The sequence below is a fragment of the Cygnus atratus genome, chromosome Z (genome assembly GCF_013377495.2).
Source record: "Cygnus atratus isolate AKBS03 ecotype Queensland, Australia chromosome Z, CAtr_DNAZoo_HiC_assembly, whole genome shotgun sequence".
In the NCBI taxonomy this organism is placed as follows: Eukaryota; Metazoa; Chordata; class Aves; order Anseriformes; family Anatidae; genus Cygnus; species Cygnus atratus.
The window spans coordinates 39,635,826-39,662,165 of NC_066396.1; the positions used below are offsets into that span (position 1 = coordinate 39,635,826).

Genomic DNA, 26,340 nt, shown 5'->3' on the forward strand with positions numbered 1-26,340 from the left:
GGTTTTCTCTCTCCTCTGCTTTCTGATCCACCCTTCCCTTCCTCCCTCAACCTGACTACTAACCTCTGTGGTATAGTTCATCACGCACTTAAACAAGAGAAGACCTGATCCCATCAACTTATGTTTTTATTGTGTTCTGAGATGATACTTAGATATAAATATATGTTTGTGTCCATATTAGCTATGCTCCACAAGTCAAAGAACCAGACTGACTGCACTGCAGGGAACGCTTACTTGACAGTTGCTGTAGAGATAAAAAAAAATGGTTATGATATGAAGATAGACATCAAGTGGCTTGCCAGAAACATCTGTAGACTCTGGATGAAGGAGGAAAATAAATCATTAAAGTATCATTTGTAGTGTTTATGGTTTGTATCAGGAACACCTTCAAGGGTCAAACCAAGTCTAATTTGACAACTATCTAGTTAAACTGGGGAAGACACCTAATGTAATGCTAATGTAAATACTTCTTCGCATTGTGTTAGGCAGAATTTAACTCAGTTGATTAAGTAAGTTAAACCAGTTTCCATATGGCTTAATCCAGTTTGCCTTCTCAGTGTCTATAATGTTGCACTATGGGGCAAAATCTCTAACATCTCTTTGAACTCCCTAGAGCTCCCAGGGTCGTGTTAAGTTAGAATAGGTGCTACAGGAGGTCTGCAGTGAATTTCTTGGGATATAACCTGTAGGGCTATTTCAGCTGGTAAACTGAAGGTTAGACTTAACCACTTTATATATTTCCTTTTCCCATCTCCTTGTACTATATTCTGAACACTGATGTTTGCTGACTTCTGTTCCAGATACTGCTGTAATTCAGTGGTGCTGTACAAGTAGGAATTTAGGGACTATGTGTGTTCCTGAATATGAGTGTAAAATATGTTTACAAAATTGCTAATTAAATGTAACACTTATTTCAAATTTTATGGGGGCAGTCAGTAGTGGCAAAAGGAAAAAAAAAAAAAACGGTTGCAATTTATTCAGATAAAAATGTTAACACAGGGTTAAAAAAGAAAAAAAAAAGACTGCAGTGTTGGTTGTCTTTCAAGAAACAGAGTTCCAAGAGCATCTATTGCCATAGTAACAAAAAGAGCAAGGGGATTTACACTTCTGTATGTTTCAGTGTTGTCTCAACCAAGAGTTAAATTGCCTTGAAAGAACAGCCCCACAATATTCATTCTTTTTCTTTGTGAATTGTATATGTAACCTCACCACCTCAAAGCTTATGTATTGTATAGATCACTGACTACACGTGCCTAAAGATGTTCAGGGACCTGTTTGAAGCCTAGATTATGTAGATAACTTTCTGTTATACAAAGTCATGAGGTTGAATATGTTGTTGATTTTTTTGTTGAAAATATTTATTCAATGCCATATGCTGTAAATCAAGTCCATAACCTAAAACACACCTAATTTGTCATAGTAATGTACTGGGAACATTAAATCCAATGTTATTCTAATACAAGAATATTCTTTCATTTCCGATTTCACTCTGTAAGTATCACTGAGGATTTTTCTTCTATATGCATATTAATACAACTTTTATCTTTGGTGAATTTTGTCTCACAAATATATATATACTGCATATATGTGTATATATACTCTGTGTTAATTTTATCTAATAAGCTCCACTTAAAATGACTACAGTAAGATTATCAGCTTGTAGCCATCAGGACATTTTGAGATGCAAATGATGTTGCCCTGATCTAATTTTTACTTTAAAATATTACTCTGGTTCCAGTAATGGTGTTGTCATTTAACATTTCAGATCACAGTCTTTCGCATGGGATCAGAAGGACACCAGGATATTGATTTAGCTATCCTTACAGCATTACTAAAAGGTAATGGAGTTTCATTTCACAGTGAGTCTGTAACAATCCAAATGGATTAACTCTGTGTCTCTGCTGTGCTGGAACGTGCATTTATTGACAATATGTACCATATCTAGAAGGTAAATTTATACCATGAAATTGAAGTATACTTTTTGTTCTAACTGCTTTGTAAAAATCCAGATCTTTCTTTAATGTTTAATAGCTCCTCTTTTTTTTCTTTTTCTTTTCTTTTTTCTTTTTCTTTTTCTTTTTCTTTTTCTTTTTCTTTTTCTTTTTCTTTTTCTTTTTCTTTTTCTTTTTCTTTTTCTTTTTCTTTTTCTTTTTTCTTTTTCTTTTTCTTTTTCTTTTTCTTTTTCTTTTTCTTTTTCTTTTTCTTTTTCTTTTTCTTTTTCTCTCTCTGTCTTTATTTACCACCTACATTTGCTTATGTGTCACAAAAAACATCAGTGGTGACCCTCACAGGTTACTTTAGAAGATTAGCACTCACAAGCAGCAAGCCAAATAACTTCTCAGATTTAGATTGCTTTCATGGCTAGTGGAAAAAAGAGGAGGAGGTTTTCTCCCCTTAGACAAAACTGGCACTATTGTAAAATGTTATCTCCAGTCATTCTAGAAAAGGCTGGGAACTCTGGAATTCCCTCCAGCCTCCACAGGTTGAGCTGAGAACTCAGTTATTGGAGTTTTAGGAGTTTTAACTTTAATCTTCTCATTTGGCTATATCTTTCTAAACCGTTACATGTTGCTCTTGTGCTCTTAAAAGACCATCTTACAATGAATCTGCTGTTGCTAAAATATTTCCAAATTACAGTTCATTTTAAACTCTGGTCCTGCAAAGACATGCAATTTAGTTCGGCTCCCTTCACCATGTGATACTACCATATGGTGGAAATACAGGCAAGATTTTGAAAGCTCTGAAGTACATGTTCTTAACTGATCAAGCAAGGGCAGGGAGGATATACCCATCCATGTATATGGTATTTCCCCAGATGGGGTTTTCACAAATAGCATGTATAGCACCACAGTCATCTTGTTATTGTCTGGACTGTTTACTGTTATGTAACACAGGCCATACTCATTTTAAAAATAGAGAATAAGACATACAAAATAATTTTAAAGAGCATTCTGAGAATCATTAGGGAATGCACTTCAGAAGGTACCTGGGGAAAGTTCTGCTTTCTGAGACTCTTCAGCAGTTTTCTTCATGCTATTGACTCTCCTGCACTTGAGTAAGAGGGTAAATACTGACATGTGGCAGTCTTGAATTTGAATCATTAAAAAAAATGATTTTTGAAATGGTAATAGGAATTATTCTTACTTGTTCCAGGACTGTTTTCTTCTCAGTTACTTCCTGTGTAGGATGAAAAGAGCTATAAGAAAAGATAACGGGAGAAGGCCTGAATAATTTCCATCTAACCAGGAAAAAGAATATTTTACCTTTTACACAATTATGAATCCCATTCCCAAAATGGCCTTCAAACATTTTAATTTAAAGTCTGAACAGGAAGAGTAAACAAACACTGGCCAGGATTGCAGACTGAGACCTACCATATCAACCATGGAAACAGATAGGAATTATTTTGCTGCAGCAGCTTCTGTATCATTAGGCTTCTGTAGTACCACTTTCTCCTCTTTGTTCATTTTGATCAAGATACCAGTTGTTTGGCCTACAGGTAACATGACTATTTCGCTGCTACCCTGAAGTAACAAGTCTGCATAGTTAAATCTCAAGGCATTTTGGACGTCTTCACACAGAAACAATATAAATCAATGTGAAGAAAAATTAATTCATTCAAACAAAGAAACAAGAATTGCATCCATCACCAACTTTGTCTTTTCTATCCTTAGGAAATATTTTAATTGCAAATTTCATTTTTATCTTAAATATAACTGAATTCTTCATTATCGTCAATGTAAAGCATATTCTCTTGGCATTTATTCTTAAGGTAGTCACTGAAACTGTTACTCTTGACTCCTGTTAGACACAGATTGTCAAGGTGTATTTTGTCAAGGTATATTTTCAAGGTTTGAATCCCAACATCCCTGGGAATCTTTAATCACCTTGGAAGAAATACTGCTGTAAGTTGAAGGAAATAAATTATAGGCCTTGGGAGGGACTGTTCTATATCGGAAAAGTTCTTTTGCAATAGTTACATGAACAACTGCAGTAAGTATTTTCTACTCTTCCTTTTAGTAAAAAAAAAAAAAAAAAAAAAAAAAAAAGTAAGTTATCATAGTGAATTTCTGTTATCTCAGAAGGATCCTGGACCTCTGTAAGTGGTGTTGACACCTCCTCTCACACTTGGCTGACATGATTTTGTAATCCACTGATGACAGCAGCATCTTTGTCTTGCTCAAGAGTTAGAGGAACTAAAATTTACTCCTCATCTTCCCTGATCCTCAGTACTTTCTGATTTTGAAGATACTCAAAGAAGATTAGATTTATCAGAAACCACTTTACATCTTGTTAATCTGAACTTTCTGATCACAGGGAATGAAAGTCCATATGACTTTAATCAACGTGTGCAGCAATGAAATCTCTTGTCTCAAGCAAATCTCTTGTCTTTGTGCATACCCTGTCTTTGTACAAAAGTTCTGACCCAACTTGAAAGAAATGCTGCTTTGAAATGCTGCTTTTCTGTGAATACACATTTACCCACTTAAAAAAAAAAAAAAAAAAAAAAAAAGTCTGATGTTTAGATGGTGTTTTCATCAAATCAAGACATCCATCCCAGCAGTGCTGAGACACTTGCCTATCGATTTGAAGCCTGAACCTGAATTATCTTGAAATTCATGAGTGTTTAGATTCAGGAACCTAATCTCTTTCACTTTATCAGAACCAGGTGAAATGGGTACAGTGAAAAGTATGAAACCCGTGTGTGATTACCTGTCACTTCTTCACACTCCAATGAGGATTTTACAATTCTTGTTAGCCATTATAGTCAAGACATATACTAGCTCATTACTGATCCCACCCTGATGTGAGTAATTTGTTCAGGGAATAGGAGGAGGACAAGGACTGGAAACACACAAAGTATCACTTCCTGCTTGCTGCGCAAAATTTGCAATGAGCTACTCTCTTTTTAATCTTGCATCAGGCACACTGCCAATGCAAGAACTCTCTTGGCATGGATACGCCACAAGAGCAAAACCCTGCACTGAATATGAGAGATTATTTCCTTGTTTGTTTTTGTGAATCACTTGTTTAATCTCATCAGCAGATCTATCTTTCTTGGAAGTGATCTCCAATAAGCCAGGGATCCAAAATGGTTATCAGTTTATATTGCATGGATGTCACAACAGCATACGGCTTGTGGATTCCTTCTTTTTTCTTTTTCTCTTTTTTTCTTTTTTTTTTTTTTTTCTCATTTTGAGGGACATGCAAATGTGGAAAGCAAATTTCCAATTGCATGATTTTTTAGCAAGTACATTTATTGAGACAGTTTAACTGTTTGTGTTCTTTTAACTTGAGCAGTTGGAGCTCAAATAGTAATGGATTTTGTTCTTTTGCAGCTGCTAATGAAGCTGAAAGTACATGACATGGAAGTTAAAGCCAGCTTATTGAGAAGTGCTAAAATGTTTTTCTTCTGAAGGGGCATCAAAGATCATAGTTCACAAAGCTGTTGCAACGTCTGGAACATACTAGCAGCACCGCTCAGGTTTCAGCTGGTGTTCCAGAAGCCCTCTCAGTCAAATTGCTAATATTGGAAAAGAGGTGCTTTGTGGTCTATGCCTACTGTAACGAATAGAATAGAATAGAATAGAATAGAATAGAATATCCCAAGTTGGAAGGGACCCACAAGGATCATCAAGTCCAACTCCTGGCTCCACACAGGTCTAGCTAAAAATCAGAATTCAGACAATATGACTAAGAGCACAGTCCAAATGCCCAAATGCTTCTTAAACTCCAGCAGGCTCAGTGCCATGACTACATCTCTGGGGAGCCTGTTCCTGTGCCTGACAACACTCTCAGCAAAGAACTTCTTCCTGATATCCAGCCTGACCCTCCCTTGTCACAGCTTGACTCCATTCCCTTGGGTCTTATCACTTAAAGTATCACTTATCACTTGGGTCACTAAAGAGAATAGATCGGCACCTGCCCCTCCACTCCCCCTTGTGAGGAAGCTGTAGACTGCGATGAGGTCTCCCCTCAGCCTCCTCTTTTCCAGGCTGAACTAACCAAGTGACCTCAGCCGCTCCTCATACGTCTTTCCCTCTAGGCCCTTCACCATCTTTATAGACCTTCTCTGGACACTCTCCAACAGTTTTACATCCTGTTTGTACTGTGGTGCCCAGAACTGCACACAGCACTCGAGGTGAGGCTGCACCAGCACAGAGTAGAGCGCGACCAACTAGCAATGTCATGCTTGATGCACCCCAGGATACAGTTGGCCCTCCTGGCTGCCAGGGCACACTGCTGGCTCATATTAAAATTGCTATGACTGCCATGTAACCCTCTGAGATAAATCTTGTTAGACTAATGCAGACATGATGTCTCTGCCTGCCTTCCAGCCTGTGAATAAGTCATGATTCATGCTCACTGAACAACCATCATGGGGTCCTGGAAGATTGTGTGTTGGTCTGTCAACCATGAAATCACTGATATTGAAGGATTAATGTTACCTCAGTCCAGTATGTCTCAGTTAGACCAGATGTCTGTTTACTGCCCCCACAGTTGTTTTTGCTATCAGCTTTGTTATTGCCAATTGGTTTGCTAAATGTGCTTGTAGCAAATGCAGTGGAAACCCCTTTCTCCAAAAACCTTGCAATCTGTGAAACAGAAGGTAATTTAAGACCTGCTGAAATGCAGAGCAGAAAGTTAATTTGGATTGTTACTTCCCTTAGTCTACTTTTTTCTGTAAATGATGATTCAAAGAGGTCACTGACGTGCTTAAAAGCATTACGGAAATGAATCTCCAGCAACCATCTCTGCCAAGATAGATCAGTTTCAACTTTTCAGATTCCTAAGTTTTCAACTTTTTCCTAAGTTCCTAAATTTCCTAAGTTCCTAAGTTTCCTAATTCCTAAGATTTCAACTTTTCAGATTCCTAATCAATAAGTATTCTACACTATTGCTAGAGAATCCATCAGAGGTTTTACACTGGTAACAGTAAATCTCAGCTGCTATTTAAAAGTCTGTAGTGTATCTCCTCAGTAATCTGGGGTCTTGCAAGGACATAACACCCACCTAGGATACTGATTCAAGTTTATTGTCCCAAGCTTTATCATCAAAACATATTGCATTTTTGGTTCAAGATATTGGATAGATCATCTGATGTGACTGGACTTTTCATGAGAAGAATCTCCGTTGGGTAGTTGCCTAAGAGTTAACACCTGCAGGAACAGCTTTCATAGATGTCCTTCTTGTTCATTTAACTTCTCACCATCCTTGCATTTTCTAGCATATAACTGTATTTAGCAAATTCTATATTGAAAGAAAATGATACCAAATCAATGCATTGCATCTCAAATTGAATTTTACTTCTAGAAGCAGATGAGGGGAAGAAAGATTCCCGCTGCAGACATTATTCATATTCTCTAAAGTGCTTTTTTGAGGAACATACCTTATGGGATATAAACACCAGGATATTGAGTAAATATTACATAGACATTAGTCTTATCTTGACTAAAATGTTGTTTAAAGCAATATGTATGCTATGGTAATTAAATAATATAACAGAACTAAGCAGACACTTTTTCCCCAAGACAGGAAGAAAAAAATGCAGGGAAAGGAAATGCTAATTTCTCAACACAGACAGTGTTAAGGGCCTAAGAAGTGGCTCCATTATGATCCTCTGTATTAAGTTGATAAGAGCAGTATTTTAATTATCATATTTTCTGATCTCCTAAATATGTTTTGACTTTTATTTGAGTACATTGTAGTCATAGTCATGACCAAGATGAATACTCACAGAAGTCAAGTTTGGGGTTCTTTTATTGACTCAAATCCAGGGGACGTAAAATCCTTTTTGATATTTTGGAGTTTCCTTGTCACGGCATGGTTTGATCCTACTTGAAAAAGCAGGAAGGGCTAGTCGTCTTTGGGACCCACCAGACGTAGTAGCCTCTTTGTAATATCACAAATACAGGCCACAGGCAGGCAGCAAACCTCTCTAGAGAGATTGTTCTGATGACAAATGGGAGCCTCAGTGCCTCTCAGAGAGGAGTCTTCAATGACTAACACCCTGCGTGCCTTCTTTGTGGCACTAGTTCTGATGCAGGTGGGAGACTGAGACAGCTTTGTGTGGTTGGTCTTTCTGACATCCCTGTTGGAATTAGATCCGTGTGTTGGCCTTTCTAAGGTCTTTCTTATTACTCTTGGAGTCTCCTCTCTCCTGCCCTGTTCACTCATCCTGCAGCTGGGTACTTCCTAAAGCATGAAAAGTTCCAGCATTGTTGAGTACCTCAGCAAAGACTGGGGATGTCTCCCTGCTAGGGGCCAGAAGGTGTTCACCTGAAGGTACACTAAACCTCTGTGATTTGGTTTTAGCTTTGGCTGAAGTGGGGGCAGCGTAGGTAGCCCCTTCAGTCCTTTCCCAAGTCTATCTGACCCACTCTCAGTCCCAAATGGCTTCTATCCAAGCAGCATCTCTGGTTACCCAGACTGTAAGCTTCAGTCAATTTAGCAAAGTCAGGAGGTGCAGCTCCTCCATCACATGTTCAAAACGGTGCCAGGCCTTAGGATCACCATCACTGCCCCTGAGTTTTGGAGTTCGCCCATGTGCCTCCTCCAGGGCTCAGCAGAGACCTTGTTTGAATCCCTGCCAAGACTCTCCCTTCTCCTGCAGGCATGCAGATGGGAAGGAGGAGATCCAAGGATGTTTTGAGAGGTACTGCTTTGGAAAAAGGAAAAAAAATATTCTCTCTCTATTCTTAATTTATATTGTTGTACCCACTGCATTTTTTTGTTTGTTTGCTTGTTTGTTTGTTTTTTGTTTTCATAAATAAAACTGTAGAGGCATGTTTCTCCTTCCTAGAGGTAAATATATTCTGTTCTTGAAAGTTGTATGTTACTTGCATATGAAACTCAGAAAGGTTCAGATATCATTGGAATCATCACCTATGAGGTCTCCCATAACAGCTTTTGTCTGTATCATAATATATAGCAATGAGAACCAAAGGATTCTTGTCACTTCTTGGTCACAGAAAGATGTTTGACTGTTTTCATTGCTTTTTCTTCTTGTCCTCATTTTTATTTAACCCTCTGCTCCTGCACCACCTGCCTTTTTATCAGAACTCATTTCTGAAATAAAATAAATATGATTTGGATGATATATGTACCAAATAATTTCTCTAGATAAGTTCAAGTATTTGGCAAAGTTTCATGGCAGTGAACTGACTGAAAAGCCATGAATTAGGAAATTAAACTGTAGGCTAAGTTTCCCTAAAGTCTGCTGAACTGATCCTTCAAAGAAGATTTCAGTGGCCACCATATTATGCCATTTATTTTCTATGCCTCTAATTTTAGAGTCCACTTTCAGATGGAACAGTACGTGACTTTGAATAGCACTGAAATGGGGACAAAACTGCTTTGACTAAAGAAAAGCTTTAGTTTGTTCTCTCTCCATGAGGACCATTTGTCAGCATAAGAAATAATGAAGACAAGAAAAAAGCGAAGGTATTAGGCCTTTCAAAAATTACCCTGTATACAATCATCTAATCTCTATAAACCAGTAGGTAGTTAAAAGTTGAAGGGCCCTTTCGATTCAGTTGTTCAGTTCATAAAGGCGGGTTCTAGCTGTGACAAGGAAGCACAAATACTACCTTATTATTACAAAACAGTTAATAACCTTGAAGTCCTTAGTGAAACATTAAAAAAGCGCAGCAGAGCAGGAATGTCCCACAGTGTCCATTAAGACTAAAGAGAAAACATACCCTCCCTTCCACAAACAAACAGCCTGAAACCCATCTTATCATCTGCATGGTTTCTTATTTAATTGTCATATATTACACTTTGACAGCAGATTTTTAGCATGTTTTCTTATGTGAATATCACGTGTGAAGGGAAACTTATTCCACCAGGACCCCAAACTACAAACTGAGGAGGAATTCTTATGCTTGTACGGGCACAAAGGCATAAAAGAAGTGTATAAAATGCATGTTTACTTAAATTGGTAGTGCCTTTGTGAGTTGAACCCATTTGTAACTGCTATATGCGTGTGCGTGCATGCATGTGTATGTGTGTGTGCATGCGTGCATGTGTGTGTGTGTGTGTGCATTCCTGTACCAGATCAGTACACCTCCTGGCTTCTTTTGTGATTTCCCATCAGAGACGAGGGAAACTGGTTCACTCCACTGAAAATTGCAGCTGCCAATATCCATAGGAAAATTTTCAAGGAGAGTGTGAGAACAAGGGTTTTATTGCAGGGATAGTAGAAGGTGTGGGTTTTGGTACATATTAAGAGATCAGTTGCAGAAATGACATCTGTGAGATTTCTGATTAATAGGAATTATCAAGGTGATTTCTTGACTGAGTCTAAACTATGTAATTTCTTCTTTCTCCTCCTATCTTTCCCACACTTCCCTCTGTTTTCACAGGAGCTAACGCATCTGCTCCCGACCAGCTGAGCCTGGCGCTAGCCTGGAACAGAGTAGACATCGCTCGCAGTCAGATCTTTATTTACGGGCAGCAGTGGCCGGTACAGTATATATATATGCATCATCTTCTACAGAAAACACCTTAAACCTTACACAACATTAAATCTATTCTTTTGTCTTTGTTGGTTTTTAACCATTTTAAATTGTACTGGGTCGTGTTTCCAGTCAAATACAAAGTATCCATTCATAGCTACTGAAGGCAGGTAAAGCTACAGACACAGCAATATGTTTACTTGTTCGAGGCAATGGTGACATCTAGCGATACCTTAACACTGAGAGGCCACACCTCTAAAATAGAAGAAAGAAAACAAAAACAAAAACAAAAACAAAAAAACAACAAAAAAAGAAAGCGGCACATTGATACTATCAAGAATTGAAAGAAACAATTCTGCAACCTGAGAAAAACAAGCATTTCTTAACAGCTATGCTAAGATATCAGTCTGTAAGTTAAAGGAAAGGTGAAACTTCTTTCTGTTCTTTCTGTTCTTCACCCTATATGCTTTTACTTGAAAATACTGAAGTTCACAATGATTAGACAACCAAATGATGCTGCACAGGTGTAGGGAGGTCATCAGGTGGACCGTGAGAGCTGTGCAGATATTACCACAGATGAGCTGTGGCTCCAAACCTAAGCCAGTGTTAATTTTGTACCTACTGCTGCTTTGCACCGAGCTGCCTTCTTCACATGTTCCCCATCCTATGCTCCAGCTGCCAGCTATGGGGACAGGTCCCTGTCCAGCATTGTCCCCCAGGAGACACCACAGGCAGAGCTACTCCGCCGGAGTGCGAGAGCAGTAAATAGAGGGGCTATTGGACCTTGTGAGGGGCAGTGGTATAGCAGTCTCCGGTGCCATAACGCCCTGTTTACAATGCAGTTTTTGCAGTGGTAAAAGCTACCCAGCAAAAGCTGAAAAACACTGTCTCCATCCTTAAAATCTACCACATCTTCACTCAGAAGGTTTAGCTGAATCACAATGTTCATTACTGTGACAATTGTTTTGTCACTGGCATGAAAAATTCATGTGTTCATTGCATGAGCATTTGTGTTTCCACTTGGGAAAATTATTACAAAGGAAATATTTTCTGTTTAAATATCCTTGTTTAAAATGTAGTTTCTGGAGTTTGCTGTGCCTTAAAGCTAATTTCAAAAATCCTTGCATTTTCCATTATGGAGAGAAAAAGACTTTTTATTTTGCTTTCAAATACTGGGCATAAGCATGCAACAAAACACAGCAGACATTTAAATGGTACTAAGCTGTCCTTATCTTTATTGCTACATCATAGAAATAAAATAAATAAAATAAAGTAAAATAAAATAAAATAAAGTAAAATAAAATGAAATAAAATAATAAAATAAAATAAAATAAGATAAAATAAAATAAATAAAACAATAAAAAATAAATGTTGCAAGATGCAATCATTTTGCAAGCTAGAAGCTGAAAGCATGAAGTATGTTCTCATCCCTCCACCTCTCCCTAACCTGAAAGTGATGTAAAAGGAGAGGCTATGTATAGGAAGACCTCTTGCATTTGGACCTTCAAAGAAATGCTATTTTTGAAACTATTTCCACTTCCTGGGTGTCAAAGTTTCCTTGAGTCTCAACATCACAAATTGAGGAAAAAGCTAGTAAAGATGGAATTAAAGTGAGTGTTTGTATACATAACAAATATACACAATATAAACAAAATATTTGTCAGGAAAGAATGATATAAAGAAAATAATGAGACACTGAATAGTGGAGAGGTACTATCACCAGTTTACTATGTTTTGGTTCCTTGTTCCTTATCTGGATTTCCTAGAGTATGTTAATCTTAACACTCTGACACTCATTTCTGAAATGCTGCCCTGAATCAGAGAAACAAATATAGACTAAAACTGTGATTACCCCACTTTAAGTGAAGAAAAAAAAAAAAAAAAAAAAAACCCTTACAATTTTTGCCACGTTTCCCTGCTTGTGCCAGAGTGACATGACAAGCCGGATATGGCCTGTGATGCCCAGGAATGGCCTGAAATAATCACTTGCTTTGCAGGTGGGCTCCCTTGAGCAGGCAATGCTGGATGCACTGGTGTTGGACAGAGTGGATTTTGTGAAATTACTCATAGAAAATGGAGTAAGCATGCATCGGTTTCTCACCATCTCCCGGCTAGAGGAATTGTACAATACGGTAGGGCCAACCTAAGGCAAATTTTCTTACTCTGTATTCATTGTTCTAGCCCCCACTCATATTGCAACAACAAGGCAGCCAACATCTGCTGCAGAAATTTTCCATGTTAGAAGTCCACGCTTTCTCTTAGCTTTGTCTCTCACATAATGGAACTCACTGTGTCTTACCCACCTGAACTGTTGTACATATTTTATGAAACTTGCATTAAGCCCCACATGGTACTGGCTGATTTCTGGTCATTGTACTTCCAATATGATGGACCTCAGACTTAGGCAAATTGCACTGGATGGAAGGCAGTAATTAGCAAGCTGGGACCTGTATGATTGTGATACATGACTCCTGAGTGTACAAGCCCTGAAAAATCTTGCAAAGGTTAACCAAAATCACACACAAGAAAACAAATGATAGAAAACTTATTCGGATAATATTCTGAAGTTAAAGGTGTAATGTGATGATTTCAGGAGGGCCACATGTCTTTACAATGAAGAACTTTCCTGTGTCTTCACAGAATGTTCCAAAAATTACAGTTTTGATGTTTAAAAGCCTGTTTGCAAGTTTTATATCTTTACCTTTAAGATGTACATAAAACTGCACAGGTTCAAATTGCTTCTGAGTTCCCAGCTCTAAAACACATTCTGGCATTAAGATCATAATCGCCTATTGAGAGAAACAAAGGAGTTTGAATTGGTACAGTGGTATGGAAAAAATTCTTCAAGCTTTGCCTACGTTTTAGGATTACAGGTTCTGTCTGTGGAAAAGAGGCCATGGTATAGTACATAGGCCTTTTCAAAAAGTTTTGTTTTGCCAGTACTTTTCAAAGCCTTGCCACCATAAGCTTTCACACTGGGCTATTATCCAGAGGTGTTCTGTACTGATGGTGACCAGAAGTCAGTCTTTCAAAAATATCAAATGTGAGAATTCATTAAATTCAGGCAAAATATGGAGGAACAAGTACCTATGCCAACATATAGCCAGAATGTCCCATCTTTGATCACTTAAATCTTGCCAAATATCTGACATCTATATTCTAAGAACAGAAGGTCTATGAGATTTCTTGTCACAAAGATAAGCACTGTATTACTTGAACCAAGGTGAGTTTCTACAGGGAGTAGGTCTGAGGAAAGCTTAATGTTCAACATCTAAAATAAGGCCTTTTAGAACAAATTTTATGTGAGCCATAGAAATCACTATAAATTATTCATGCAAGAATTCCAAAAGACCTTACCTGTGAAATCCCTAAGCTAGCAAGTGTGATGAAAGGCACATATCCATGGTAGCCTCAGCATCAAAACCAGAAAATGACCAAATAAAAACTATTTAATTTCAATTAGAGCCCTGAGAGTGACTTGGGAAGCTACAGACCAGTGAAATTGACTTCTGTCATGGCAGATGTCTAAAAATACAATAAAGAATAGAATTAATAGAGACACGGATCAATTTTATGTCAAGAAAAAAAAATTATACATGGATTCTGTAGGAAAATGCAAAACCTTAGACATTTATTACAAATTTTGAAGTCAACATGCAGGAGAATGAGGAAGTTCTACTTCATATACCTATGTTTCCAAAAAATATTTAATAATGTTCATCCTCAAAGGTTACTAAAGAAATTTGGTTGTCATGACATAGAAGAAAAGGGGGGCACTTAAAAGCTGCTTGACGTATAGAAAGAAGTAGTAATACATGGTCTGTTTTCACCACAAAAGATGGTTGATTCAAGAGCTTATGCAAGGGTCACTGTTATGCAGTCTATTTAGAGATGATGTGACAGAGGCTACTGAAGGGACAATATGTGCAGGTGGTTTGGCATCTCTTTGGACAAGCAAATTTGAAATTGTTCATGAAGAATTGCAGGAAAAGTCTCATCACATTCAGTGATTGGGGTACCTAAAATTCTGTTGATAAGCACAGAGCAGTGTATGTACGGAAATACTGACATATGCAATAGTCTCATCTATTGCCAGTCATAGCTAAGGAGGCCTCCTACTACAATCTCTGAAAACGTCAGAAACAGTACAAAAACTCAACTGAAGTCAATGTACTTCTCCACACAAAATGCAAATAAAATTCTGGGAGTCATTCCTGCGAGATCTTTGCATGTCAGGTCAGGATTCAAAAGATTAGGCAAATTCACAGACTCTGTGTACTATTAGTTGCTGTCAGAGGAGACAACACAGATGCAGCCTCTGGCCCAGAGGTTCTCTGAGTCAACAACAGTGGAAGTGGAGATGCTGAGCACAGGAGGGCTGGTGCCTGACCTGCTGCTCCTCTTTCCACTCTCATCCAGAGGTTCTGCACATTGTGCTGGAGACTATTCTGCATGACTAGGACCTTAGGTTTGATGTAGTATGGCAGTTCTTTTGGTTTCCTTACCGAAGGGTTTTGTGTGAAAAAAGGTCAGTCAAAACACTATACTTTTAACTGATTAAAAAAATATATATACATATGACACTATATTTAAACTGTTCTCAGTTGTCTGGTTCTTAAGCTACTAAACTGAGACAGCTATTTCAGCATTTATATCTTGCATGGCCCTGGACAGTGCAAAACTATTTTATTCTTCTGTATTTGTCCTTTACAGAGACATGGACCATCCAACACTCTGTATCATCTAGTCAGGGACGTCAAAAAGGTAAGAGCCCAGCAGACGGTAGGTTGGAAATAATGTCATGATTGCTTTCTGTAGCTAGATACAATCTCTGTTTTGCATGAGCTTTCAGTTAGAACCTTCTCCTTCCCCTGCTGTTACAGAATGTCTTGTCTGTTTGTACTGAATATTAACTTTCTGAATACAATGCACAATTAGCAAGTTATTGGGCTTGGTTTTGCTGTGATCTTAGATGCTTGAGTTATAGTGCTTCTGCTAGCAGGATTGTAGGCTCTTGTATACCCTGTGGATTTATGCTGTTATCTGTATTTTTCCATACCTGCAACTATCATCAAAGCTAATTTTCATGTTGTTAATTAACTTTTGAGTCTGTGAAATAACTGTTACCTTTGTGTTGGCTCCTAGTTCATTGAAATGGTTCCTCATTCTGTGTTTTGTGGTATGATGTAGCTGTCTTCCTCAGAAGAAACATATAAAAAAAGATAGCACAAATTTTCTCTGTCCCCTTATCAAGTTAATTTCCAGCATCTTGAATTATAAAGAGCCATTAAGAGGGTAGGGCAGAAACATAGAAAGATATAGCGACAGGGAGGAGACACCAAAAAACCTTTAGGTATTTGCTGTGCAGGATTAAAAGTGTTACAGCAGCAGCAATAAATAAAAGTCTGTCATCCTTTAAAAATAAGGATCAAGTAAGGAGATTTACCCTGTAACTGACCTTATCAGCTTGGATATTCTTCCCAAGCATGTGCAGATTGCAACCTTGTTCACTGTGTAACCCAGACATCAAGGCTGGCGTATTTGAAAGGGCAGATTTCTGTACATGGGAATAGTTAGAGAGAAGGGAATGGAGAATTTTTGTAAAAGCACAGCTTTTGGCGGTTTCTTCTGTCACTGGTAGCTGAGCAGAACTGAAAGGAAATACGGAAGGGGAGTGGCAATGCTTAAGAATTCATCTTTCTATTAAATAACGCTACGGAATAATCAGTAGTGATGTTTAGAGAGGTTCTGATGTTTTTCTTCGTTTAGTGTGTTACATGGCATCAGTACTGTTCACTTATACAGTATATTAAGTGACATCAAAAAATGTGAAATGTCTACAGAAGAAACCAAAACTGTTCTCACAAACACAATCCCTTGGCTGGAGCAGAGAAAAGCTGGAACACATTTAGACTGTCTGCTTCTCCAAGTTAACTAATTTCTTTTGTTACTAAATATGCTGTTCTCTATGCACCTTTAAGAATTTGAAACAAGTGTTGGTCTCTTTACTTTAAAACAGACTTTTCAAACTCCTCCCAGCATCACCTTTCCAAGTCCTTCTTCAAAGCCATAACAATTTGTATATTGAGTAATTAAAATAGTATCATCTTTATCTGAGTCAATAAGGAAAGATGTATTTTTAAGGAGCTCTTGAAAAATGAAAATAGTCAAATAGGATCATTACTTGTAGGTGTACATTGAAAGGCATTGACATTAAATGTACTTACATTATACTTAACGACATTATTTGTCCACGGTGATTGCTAGATATTAGGTGACAGTGATTTTTTCCTTAAATGCATCTTTCTTTCCTCTATCCACATCTAAAGTCTCCAGTAACTCCCACTATGTGAAGACAACATGTAGTGTTATTAGAATATAGTTAAGGGCTTTGAAAATAAATAGTCTGTGGTAGCCCCTCAGCACCTTCTTCAGAGAATACAGAGAATACTGCACCTCTGTGGATGTATTTCTCATTTTGTCAGTGATGAGGAACAACTACAGTTCACAAGAAAAAATGTGACAGCTCACTATAGCCTGTACCCAAGCAGTGAGATACCTCACCAGTCAACCAAGCTGTAAATCTGTCAGCAGATCTGACACCACTTTAAATGAAAACACCTTCTTGGAAATAACTTCTTAATGGACATTGCTATTTGACAGTTAAGTGGCCCACTGTGCATGAAAACCAGACCATGTTGCTGATGCTAGTTTTTGAGTATGATATATACTAGTATATATACATATATATAAATATATAAAAGTATATATATAGTGTATATATATATATATATATTGAAGCCAGATACCTAAACTCTCAGATTTAATTACAGTATCACAAATCATAAATACAACCATGTAGTGTGTCACCTTGAGACAACACTTGAAGGACATGCATACTATGTGACTTTTTTATGCCTGCATCCCAATAAAACATGCATTATGCACAAAGGTACATGCTATTGAAAGTTATTTTCATCTAAGTAATTGTGAATTATCAATCAGAAAAGAGCTGCTAACAAATTATAGACGTATTATTTAATGTCACTATTACAAAGCTATAAAAATCACTGGGAGGTTTTTGAAAGACCGCTCGGTCTGCTTATCAGCACAAAGAAGCTGCACAACAGAAGTCACATTCACATACCCTGAGAATGCACACACAGGCATGCACAAATACACACAAAAACATATAAAACTACAAAATAAAATATTTATTTTCTTCTTTGGATTCCTGAATGCAAATTGCTGTGAAGACTGTCAGCCTAGGCAGCAAATTGAAGAGGCCCAGAGAAAGACTCTTAAATAATTTACCATAATCAGAGGACTTAAATTCTAGATATTTCAATTCATAAGGCAAATTACTTCTTAATTGCTCTGCTTTAGAGAGAACTGTGTTCACCTCTCTTTTTGATCCTCCCAGTTCCATAACTATGTACAAGGCCAACTCTGCCTGCATCATTTTTATCATGACCTTTTTGACGTCTTCTGTCAGGGGTACAGAATTTAACCTACACAGTTGACTTTTCCCCTTCTTTGTACAAACTGATGCATCCAGAGAAAGGAAGAATACTGGTTGTGCCTGTCATCATTTTCAAAAGCAGATATTGCCCTCTACAGGTTGCTTGTAAAGAAAAACTCCTTTGCTAACAACTTGCTAATGAGTAGTGAAAATTAACAGATCAATTTCTTCTTTAATTCAAAACTGGTACATAATAAATATGTCTTAATCTCACTGTGGGGTAGCATATGTTTTCAAAGTCCTTTATTTTGGACTGCCACTACTGTCTACTCTTCCAGATAACTAGCAGGTATTATACAGAATTTTGAAAGTATTATCTGCTCCTCAGTATGCAAAATCAGAGGGTTTATATCAGCTGAACATAAAAACACACGAGGTGAAAAAAACACTAAAAAAAAATGATTGTCTTTTAAAGTTGAAGCTTCTTCAGGAAAAGGATAGTGCAATAGCACTAAAAATTTTGTCTCAGCATTAAAAGTTTAATTTATTATTAATTGGGGTAGTTATCACACCCTCACCACACCAAAAAAAAAAAAAAAACTTCTCCTCTGTCATTCCTGACCACCTTGTTTGTTCTGGAATTAGCCCACCCAAATTTTTGCTGTTCTTGGAGGTGTTCTGGCCCACTTGCACCAGTGTGTTTTATGTATAGGCAGATCACCGCTGTTGGGGTAGTTCAAGGTGTCTACTGGTACAGCAGACGTTTTGGTATATGCATACCCCTTTTGAGACAAGGCTAGTCCAATTGGCTTTATTAGGGTTGCTCACTTTGGAAAAGCAATTCTGTGTTTATTAGCATGGAGCCATACTTACAAGTATGTCTGCATAAAACATACATATCTGCTGTGGTTTTAGGAGTTTTCTGTAGTAAAGTGTTTCAGTATTATCTAGAAGGTTTAAGAGCATCTTTCATTAAAGTAACTGTATTGATTTTTTTGTATCTAAATCTCTTTATGAAATTTCAGAAATCAGAACAACTGATTGCCATTCTGAATAATCAAGAAAGTCACACATTGTAATGCATGATGCAGCCTGAATCCTGTTGTGCTTTGTTAATTGCACAGTTGTTGGGGGTTTTTGTTGTGTTTTTTTTGTTTTTTTTTTTCAAGCTAATAACATCAGAACATTCAGTTTCAGTCTCTTATATTAAGACACCAGGAGTCTGCTGAAGAACTACAACTCTGTCTTTTTTACTCCCACTTCTGCTAGTGACTTCAACCTTGTTCTAGAAAAAAAAAATTGTAATTGTCTTAAGCATTCTGGAAAGGGGAGAATATTTGGGAACACAAATAAACATAGCAGGGTTAAAATTTTAGATTTATGTTGATTTTTCTTTAAACTGTTCAGAATAGAAATGCCTGGTTTCAAATAAACTGATTAAATAGGCAGTCCTGCAAACCATAGCAATATTCCCCCCATCAGACTGGCCAAGAGTAGGAAGACTGGTAAAGGATATGCCAAGTGACAGCACTGAAACATAATTGGCAGTTCACCTTTTGCCACTAAATTTGCTTGATCTTACATCTTTTTGAATTTCAACCCAGCGCCAGTGCACCACAGTGCTACCTCTCTCTCTACTTCCTCAGCCTTTCAGCATGCTGTCAGGTGAGCAGGGTGAGCAGGGACTGAAATAAAGCTCTCTTTTCCTGGCTGAAGTAGAAGAGGAAGGAGGATCTTTGCATCCATTTTATCTCTTCTGCAGAACCAGATGCCATCTGCTCTCCATTAGTGCCTCTCTGCTCTGAATCTAATAAGCAAATCTGCAGAGAAGCCAGGCAGACATGCAGATATTTCCAGCAAAACACGGCAGTCATAAAATTGCTTCATGTGAATTATTAACCTTCTTTTGATGATCACATAAAAAGAGCTACAGGCTAACTGTAATCTGTGCTGTATATCATTATAGGAAATGTGATTATTTTATTAAAGTGGACTGAATAATTTTGAAGCAAAAAATTACAATTTCCTGGTTCTTCTGCAGTGTTGACTGTAAAAATTATTATTTTTTTTTTTTGCTAAAGTAATTTTCTCTTTTTTTCCAAAGCTACCACTTGCAGTTCACAAACAGACTACTTACCTCTATTTCTACCTTTAATTTGTGGCCACATCTCTTGCACTATGACATACAGGACCGAGTTGTAAATCTGTACGGTCCTTAATGAGATCTCCAGATTTGGGTGACCTATTCAGAATTTTCTGAATCATGCCTTCTTTTCCAGTAGGGAACTGCTTGCTGAACCATGAACTGCTGTCCAAAAAATTCAGTGGCAATGATTTACAGAAAGAGGTAAATTTTGATTTGGGTGTGTCCCCTCCCCATTAATCCTCTCCTCCTGAAAATGGACCAGTTTGCCTTGCAGAGTTTCCATGGGGAAACAGAAAAGCAGGTGTGCTGGTGCTGGGCTTTTGGTCTTCTGTTGCAAGAGAGCCCCAAGAGCATCAGCACATCACTGAGACCAGCCCACTCTGAATTTGTTCTGGCCTGATAGGTGTCTTGTCAGACTTACTGTTCCAAGAGAACCAAAATACCCACTTGATTCAAAGGCTCAAACTAAAATGCAGAAGAGACAACCTGTTATTGGAGTCTTTCTTCGTAGCTTAGCAAGCCATGTATATCCCAGAACTCAAACCAGTGTTGCCATTTCCAGACCCAACAATAAAGAGAAGGAAGTTATCTGTAAGGGAGTTCACAGAGTGGATATGAATGTATTTACAGTTCCTTTTCCCTTCAAAATGAAAGGTGCATGCTGAAGTCAGAGGATATTCATATTATATTTAGCAGAAGATAAGAATGGAACAGAAGTAGAAGAGTGAGTATGTAGAAATATTTTTCAGGATCCTGCTAATGACCCTTGTCACAATCACAGTTCACCTTTCTGGAACACAATCTCCTTGGCACTGCTGGAGTTTAGGTAGCAGAATTACTGTGCTTAGAGGATTTTTCAGTAAAATACTTTGGGAGCTCAAGGAGGGCCCATCTAGGAAAATTGCTAGTCCTATATTTTTCTTCTTGATCAACCCCCCAAAGAATTAACCATAGATATTTTGTTTATTACAATTTTCATACTCACTTTTATACATACATTTTCCTCATAATATGCGTGAAATTTAAGCAATGATAGTAGTCTATTTGTACATCATCCCCAGAACAGGTGTGTAAGTCTTCTAGAGTAGCTAACATATCTGTTCCTCACTGTCCTTCCTTTCCTGGAATGTGGCAAGGAAACACTTCAGGATGAGAAGATCACATGTATAAGCTGGTTTCATGCAAGTTATCAATTTTGCACAATGTCACTTCACAGTGGCTCAGCAGTGCAGATGAGGCAGTGCAAAGGGATGCCAACAGAGACGTGAGATGCCAGGACAAGAGATGTGAGGGACAGATGGTGCAGCAGAGGTGCTGTCCTGCAGGACTAGGGCTCAGCAACTGTGCCTGACCTTTCAAGTGCGCTGATCCTCGTGCTTTTTGTTCTGCAGTCATGTTCCTTGTTTTCCCAGCTGAAGAATATGAGCACTGTGTACTGATGCTATCTTCTGTTACTATCAACAAGTTCTTCACCTTCTTATTTAACTTGTGTCTTCTTTCCAAGCGAGAATATCCAGGTTTCGGTTGGATCTATTTTAAGGTGAATTAATTAACCAGTATAATAATACATTATTTTTTTAACTATTTTAATTTATTTCATTCTAACATCTTTATAAAGTATATTTAACAATGCCAGTAATAATGATTTCTCCCTCCCCCACAATCCTACTTATTTTTGTTACAGGGAAATTTACCTCCTGATTATCGAATTAGCCTGATTGATATCGGTTTGGTGATAGAGTACCTGATGGGAGGAGCATATCGCTGCAATTACACCCGAAAACGGTTCAGAACACTGTACCACAATTTATTTGGCCCCAAGAGGGTAAGGAACAAATTGCTTCTCTCTGTATGACTGCACCCATTGGCAGGGATTGCAACAGTTTCTTGGATGGTTCCAGGCTTTGGGGGGAATCTGCATGCACACACTATTCAGGCTACAGATTCATTTCCATTACTTACATAGCAACTATTTCACTGAAATGCATTGTAGTAGGTCAGCTGCATTTTTTTATGAGTTTAATGAAAAAATTACTGGGTTGAGCTGTCCTTCTGCCCTGGTGAGACCACGACATAAAGCAGCCTCCCCTGGATTTAAAATCTGTAATTACCAGTATCCACAGCTTTCAAAAGACCGGTCTTTTGATTTGTACCAACAATACCACAGGGCACCTGGGTTAGACTTGAGAAAACTTGTTTTTTTATAGATTCATGTCCTGTCTCAGGACTCATCCTCTTGATTGTGGCCAGAAGCTATGTGAGCAAAGAAACCCATAACTCAAAACAGGCTTTACTGCTTGCACGTGTCTCCAGCTAAGTCAGTGAGATCATAGCAAAAATACCATTCAGATTTTTTTGGAGTTTTCTTGCTTGATAGGTTTCAAAATTTTGAATCCAAAGTAAATTTGTTATCTTTTTAAAGTGTAAAATATACTTATTGTAATAATAACGCCACTGACCCAATCCAACTTGAAGGAAATTCTGATCAACTGTTGCCAGCAAGATTTGTAGTTCTTTGCCTATTTTTGCCTCACATTTTCATTTCATGCCTCAGTCCAGGTTTTAGCAATACATACTACTGAATATTGTTCAAAGTCACTATAAAGAGCAACAGCTCTGAGGAAAATTTACAGCCATAACACATAACAAGGGGGTTCTTTCTTTCCCTACGTGTTCATACTTCACTTTTGAGAGGAAGGGTAGTAACCAAAGCTGCGAGGAGAGACCTCCTTCGTTTAGTCATATTCCATTAAGAAAAGCATTTAAGTAGAGATTTCACAGACACTGACACAACACATAGAGCAGATTCATATCAATAAAAGCTTGCCAGGTAAATGGCCAAAACACTGAAGCACTCCTCAGAAACTCTCTCATGCTAGTGGCTCTTAGCAGTAATTCCTGTTTCCATTCTACTAGAACAGACACAATCCAGCTGGAATTTACATCTGAATCCATATGTATGTCTTCTGTTGTTTGTTTTGGTGAAATAGGGTCAAACTCAAGGTTGAATTAAACACCTGTGTAGTTATTTATTTGATTTATATGTGTGTATTAGATTAGATTACATTTCATTATATAGAGATTATTTACATTAAATATTGCATATTTTATACTCTATATGTTATACATTGCGTTGCACACTCATGCATGTATATATACACATATAGTTGTAATTTTTCATCACCCTTCTGGGAGAAATAACATTTTTCTAACTTTTTTGTACAGCCAAAAGCCCTGAAACTGTTGGGAATGGAGGTAGGCTACCTGTGATAAATCTTAATGTCTTTTTCTTCTTTGACAAATACAAATGATATCCAGATAATATTTAAGTTCACTTTGATGAAGGCACCAATAGTTGTTTTCAAATTTTTAATGAGTAATGTGCCACACCAGTTGTAATTTTCATCCAGATAACTTGTTTATGCAAGGGCCAGATTAAGAAACATTTCTTAATAAAAACCTAACAGGTAGACAAAAGAAAAGAAGGCTCTGCAACCTCTGTGCATCAGGGTTATTTTGATAAAGGTTAAACAAAATGCTTCGATCTGTCAGCCTATGCAGTATTTCAGTCAGATTACTATGTAATTTTAGAAAGATTTCAAAGAAATGAAGCCATTGAAGAGACTGGTGTGGAAATCTTTCTGTGGGTCAAATTTTCATCAGTTTTGTTGATGCTTCTGTCTACCCTGATAGTTCAAATAGATAGTGTTGTTTTCTTGTTTGTTTAATTTATACTACAACTTTTATTTTGCTATCTGCAGATGCAGCACAGAACAGGTCAGCTCATCTGAAAAAAAACATAAAATACTAAAAGTAAGCTAAAACTGAAAAAAGAGAGAGAGAGAGAGAATCATAGAATATCCCAAGTTGGAAGGGACCCACAAGGATCATCAAGTCCAGTTCCTGGATCCACCAAGGGCCACACAAAAATCAGACCCTATGTCTGAGGGCATTGTCCAAAGGCTTCTTGAAATCCAGCAGGCTTGGTACTGTGACCACTGCCCTGGGGTCAGTGCCCGACCACCCTCTGGGTGCAGAACCTTTCCCTAACACCCAGCCTGACCCTCCCCTGTCCCAGCTCCATGCCGTTCCCTCAGGTCCTGTCGCTGTCCCCAGAGAGCAGAGCTCAGCGCCTGTCCCTCCGCTCCCCTCCTGAGGGAGCTGCAGGCCGCCATGAGGCCTCCCCTCAGCCTGTTCTGCTCGGGGCTGAACAAACCAAAGGACCTCAGCAGCTCCTCATAGGTCTTGCCCTTTAGACCCTTCACAATCTTTGTAGCCCTCCTTTGGGCACTCTCTGATAGCTTCATGTCCTTCTTATATTGTGGTGCCCAAAACTGTACCCAGTACTCAAGGTGAGGCCACACCAGCGCAGAGCAGAGCAGGACCATCCCTTCCCCCAACCAGCTGGCAGTGCTGTGCCTGATGCACCCCAGGGTACAGTTGGGCCTTTTGGCTGCCAGGGCACGCTGCTGGCTCATGTTCAACTTGCTGATGATCAAAACCCATAGCTCCCTTTCCATGGGGCTGCTCTCCAGCCTCTTGTCCCACAGTCTGTATGTACAGGCAGGGTTGCCCCATCCCAGGTGCAAAATCCAGCAGTTTCTCTTGTTAAACCTCATATGGTTGGTGATTGCCCTGCCCTCTCATTTGAGGCTAGCTATAGAAACAATGTTGGACTGGAGAAAGAAGAGGTAAGCACGGGATAGAAAGGCAGACTGGGTGTAAAGAAAGGTGATTCTGATTCTGTTGAGAAGATAAAGATACAAAATACTAGGAATAAGAAGGGAGGAAGTCTTCAGAAGATGAGACCATCCCTTGGATATGTACTGTCAGTAGGAGGAATGAGGCAGATGCTTTATAACAGATGTTGTAATTGAATGAATGCTTAGCTTTATTTTAATGATGGCTATTTCAAAGTGGCTCTCTGGGCATTGTCATGCTTTGTGCTTTCAGGGAGAAAGAGCAGTTCAGAGTGATAGTCCAAAGCTCTTTTTCCCCATATTTAGGTATGGGCCTATTGACTTCATAATTACAGTGCATGAACAAAAACTATTGCCATTGTTTCGTGCTATTAAATATTTTATCCAAAAAAGCTGAATGGGCTGGCCTGCAGGGAATGTATCTGACATCTCAGATACTGACCGATACATTGTGTGAATTGACTGAGTTCCTTCACTGGGGAAAAAAAAAAAAAAAAAAAACCTCTACAATTCTCACAGGATGATGTCCCTTTGCGGCGAGGGAGGAAAACAACGAAGAAAAGAGAAGAAGAAGTTGATATTGACTTGGATGACCCTGAGATCAATCATTTTCCCTTCCCGTTCCATGAGCTGATGGTGTGGGCCGTGCTTATGAAGCGTCAGAAGATGGCCCTCTTCTTTTGGCAGCATGGGGAGGAGGCTATGGCTAAAGCACTGGTGGCCTGTAAGCTCTGCAAAGCCATGGCCCATGAAGCATCAGAAAATGACATGGTGGATGACATATCCCAAGAGCTGAACCATAATTCCAGGTAGATTTTCTTTCATACACATTTTAATGGATGAAGAAAATAATAATAATAATTAGGAAAAAAAAAGAGAGAGAGAGAGGGAGAGAGGCTGCTGACCCTGCCTTAAATTTGCTTATCTGTACCTTGCTTCCACTTCTAAATTGTAGGGAAATTGTAGAGAAAGTCTCTCTCCCTTTGGAGATAGACTAAATGGCTTTTAAACAATCTGTCTGCCAAATAAGCAATATTGCAACCAAGGCAACTTCTGAATAAGAAGGTGTCAAGAAGTTAGTGAATTATCTATACTGCATATGAGTTCTCCCTGAGGCCTCAACAGACAGGCTGCAGTCGTTCTCTGTGCTTTTGCAAGGCACTGTGTTCATTCTAAGCAGGACAACTGTTGAAATCCTTATGAACACCATATGCAGGCAGAAGTGGTAATTAACCAATAGCTCCTACTTAGGTGAGCAGGACAAAACACTACTTTTCATAATAATCTTTTCTGATTTTAAAAGACTGAGACAGAAAATTGTGATAATTCAAAAAATCTTATTAGATGCTCCTCGTTCCAGGAGACTTGACCATGAAGTCGTGAGCAAACAGAAGACTAGCAGTCCTCCAGACTGCAGATAACCGACAGATTTCAACCAGAAAATGTCAGGGAGGTGGGCAGGCAGGTGGGAGCAGACAGCTGGTAGCTGTGGGTGCTCAGCATGTCTAAGCTGGGCCATTTATTTATATGCCTACCATTAGCCACTCACATTTGAAAAAGTGGGTTTGTGTGCAT

The 26,340-nt window shown here is 38.4% G+C and overlaps 1 protein-coding gene across 1 annotated transcript in view; it reads left to right on the forward strand.

The window, feature by feature from the left end:
* TRPM3 (transient receptor potential cation channel subfamily M member 3) overlaps nt 1–26,340 on the forward strand; it is a 149,888-nt gene that overhangs the window by 78,968 nt on the left and 44,580 nt on the right. Inside the window, 6 exon segments of the mRNA XM_035558507.1 lie at nt 1,766–1,838; nt 10,365–10,465; nt 12,455–12,589; nt 15,171–15,221; nt 21,750–21,890; nt 25,285–25,574. Coding sequence (XP_035414400.1) covers nt 1,766–1,838; nt 10,365–10,465; nt 12,455–12,589; nt 15,171–15,221; nt 21,750–21,890; nt 25,285–25,574 — 791 coding nt within the window.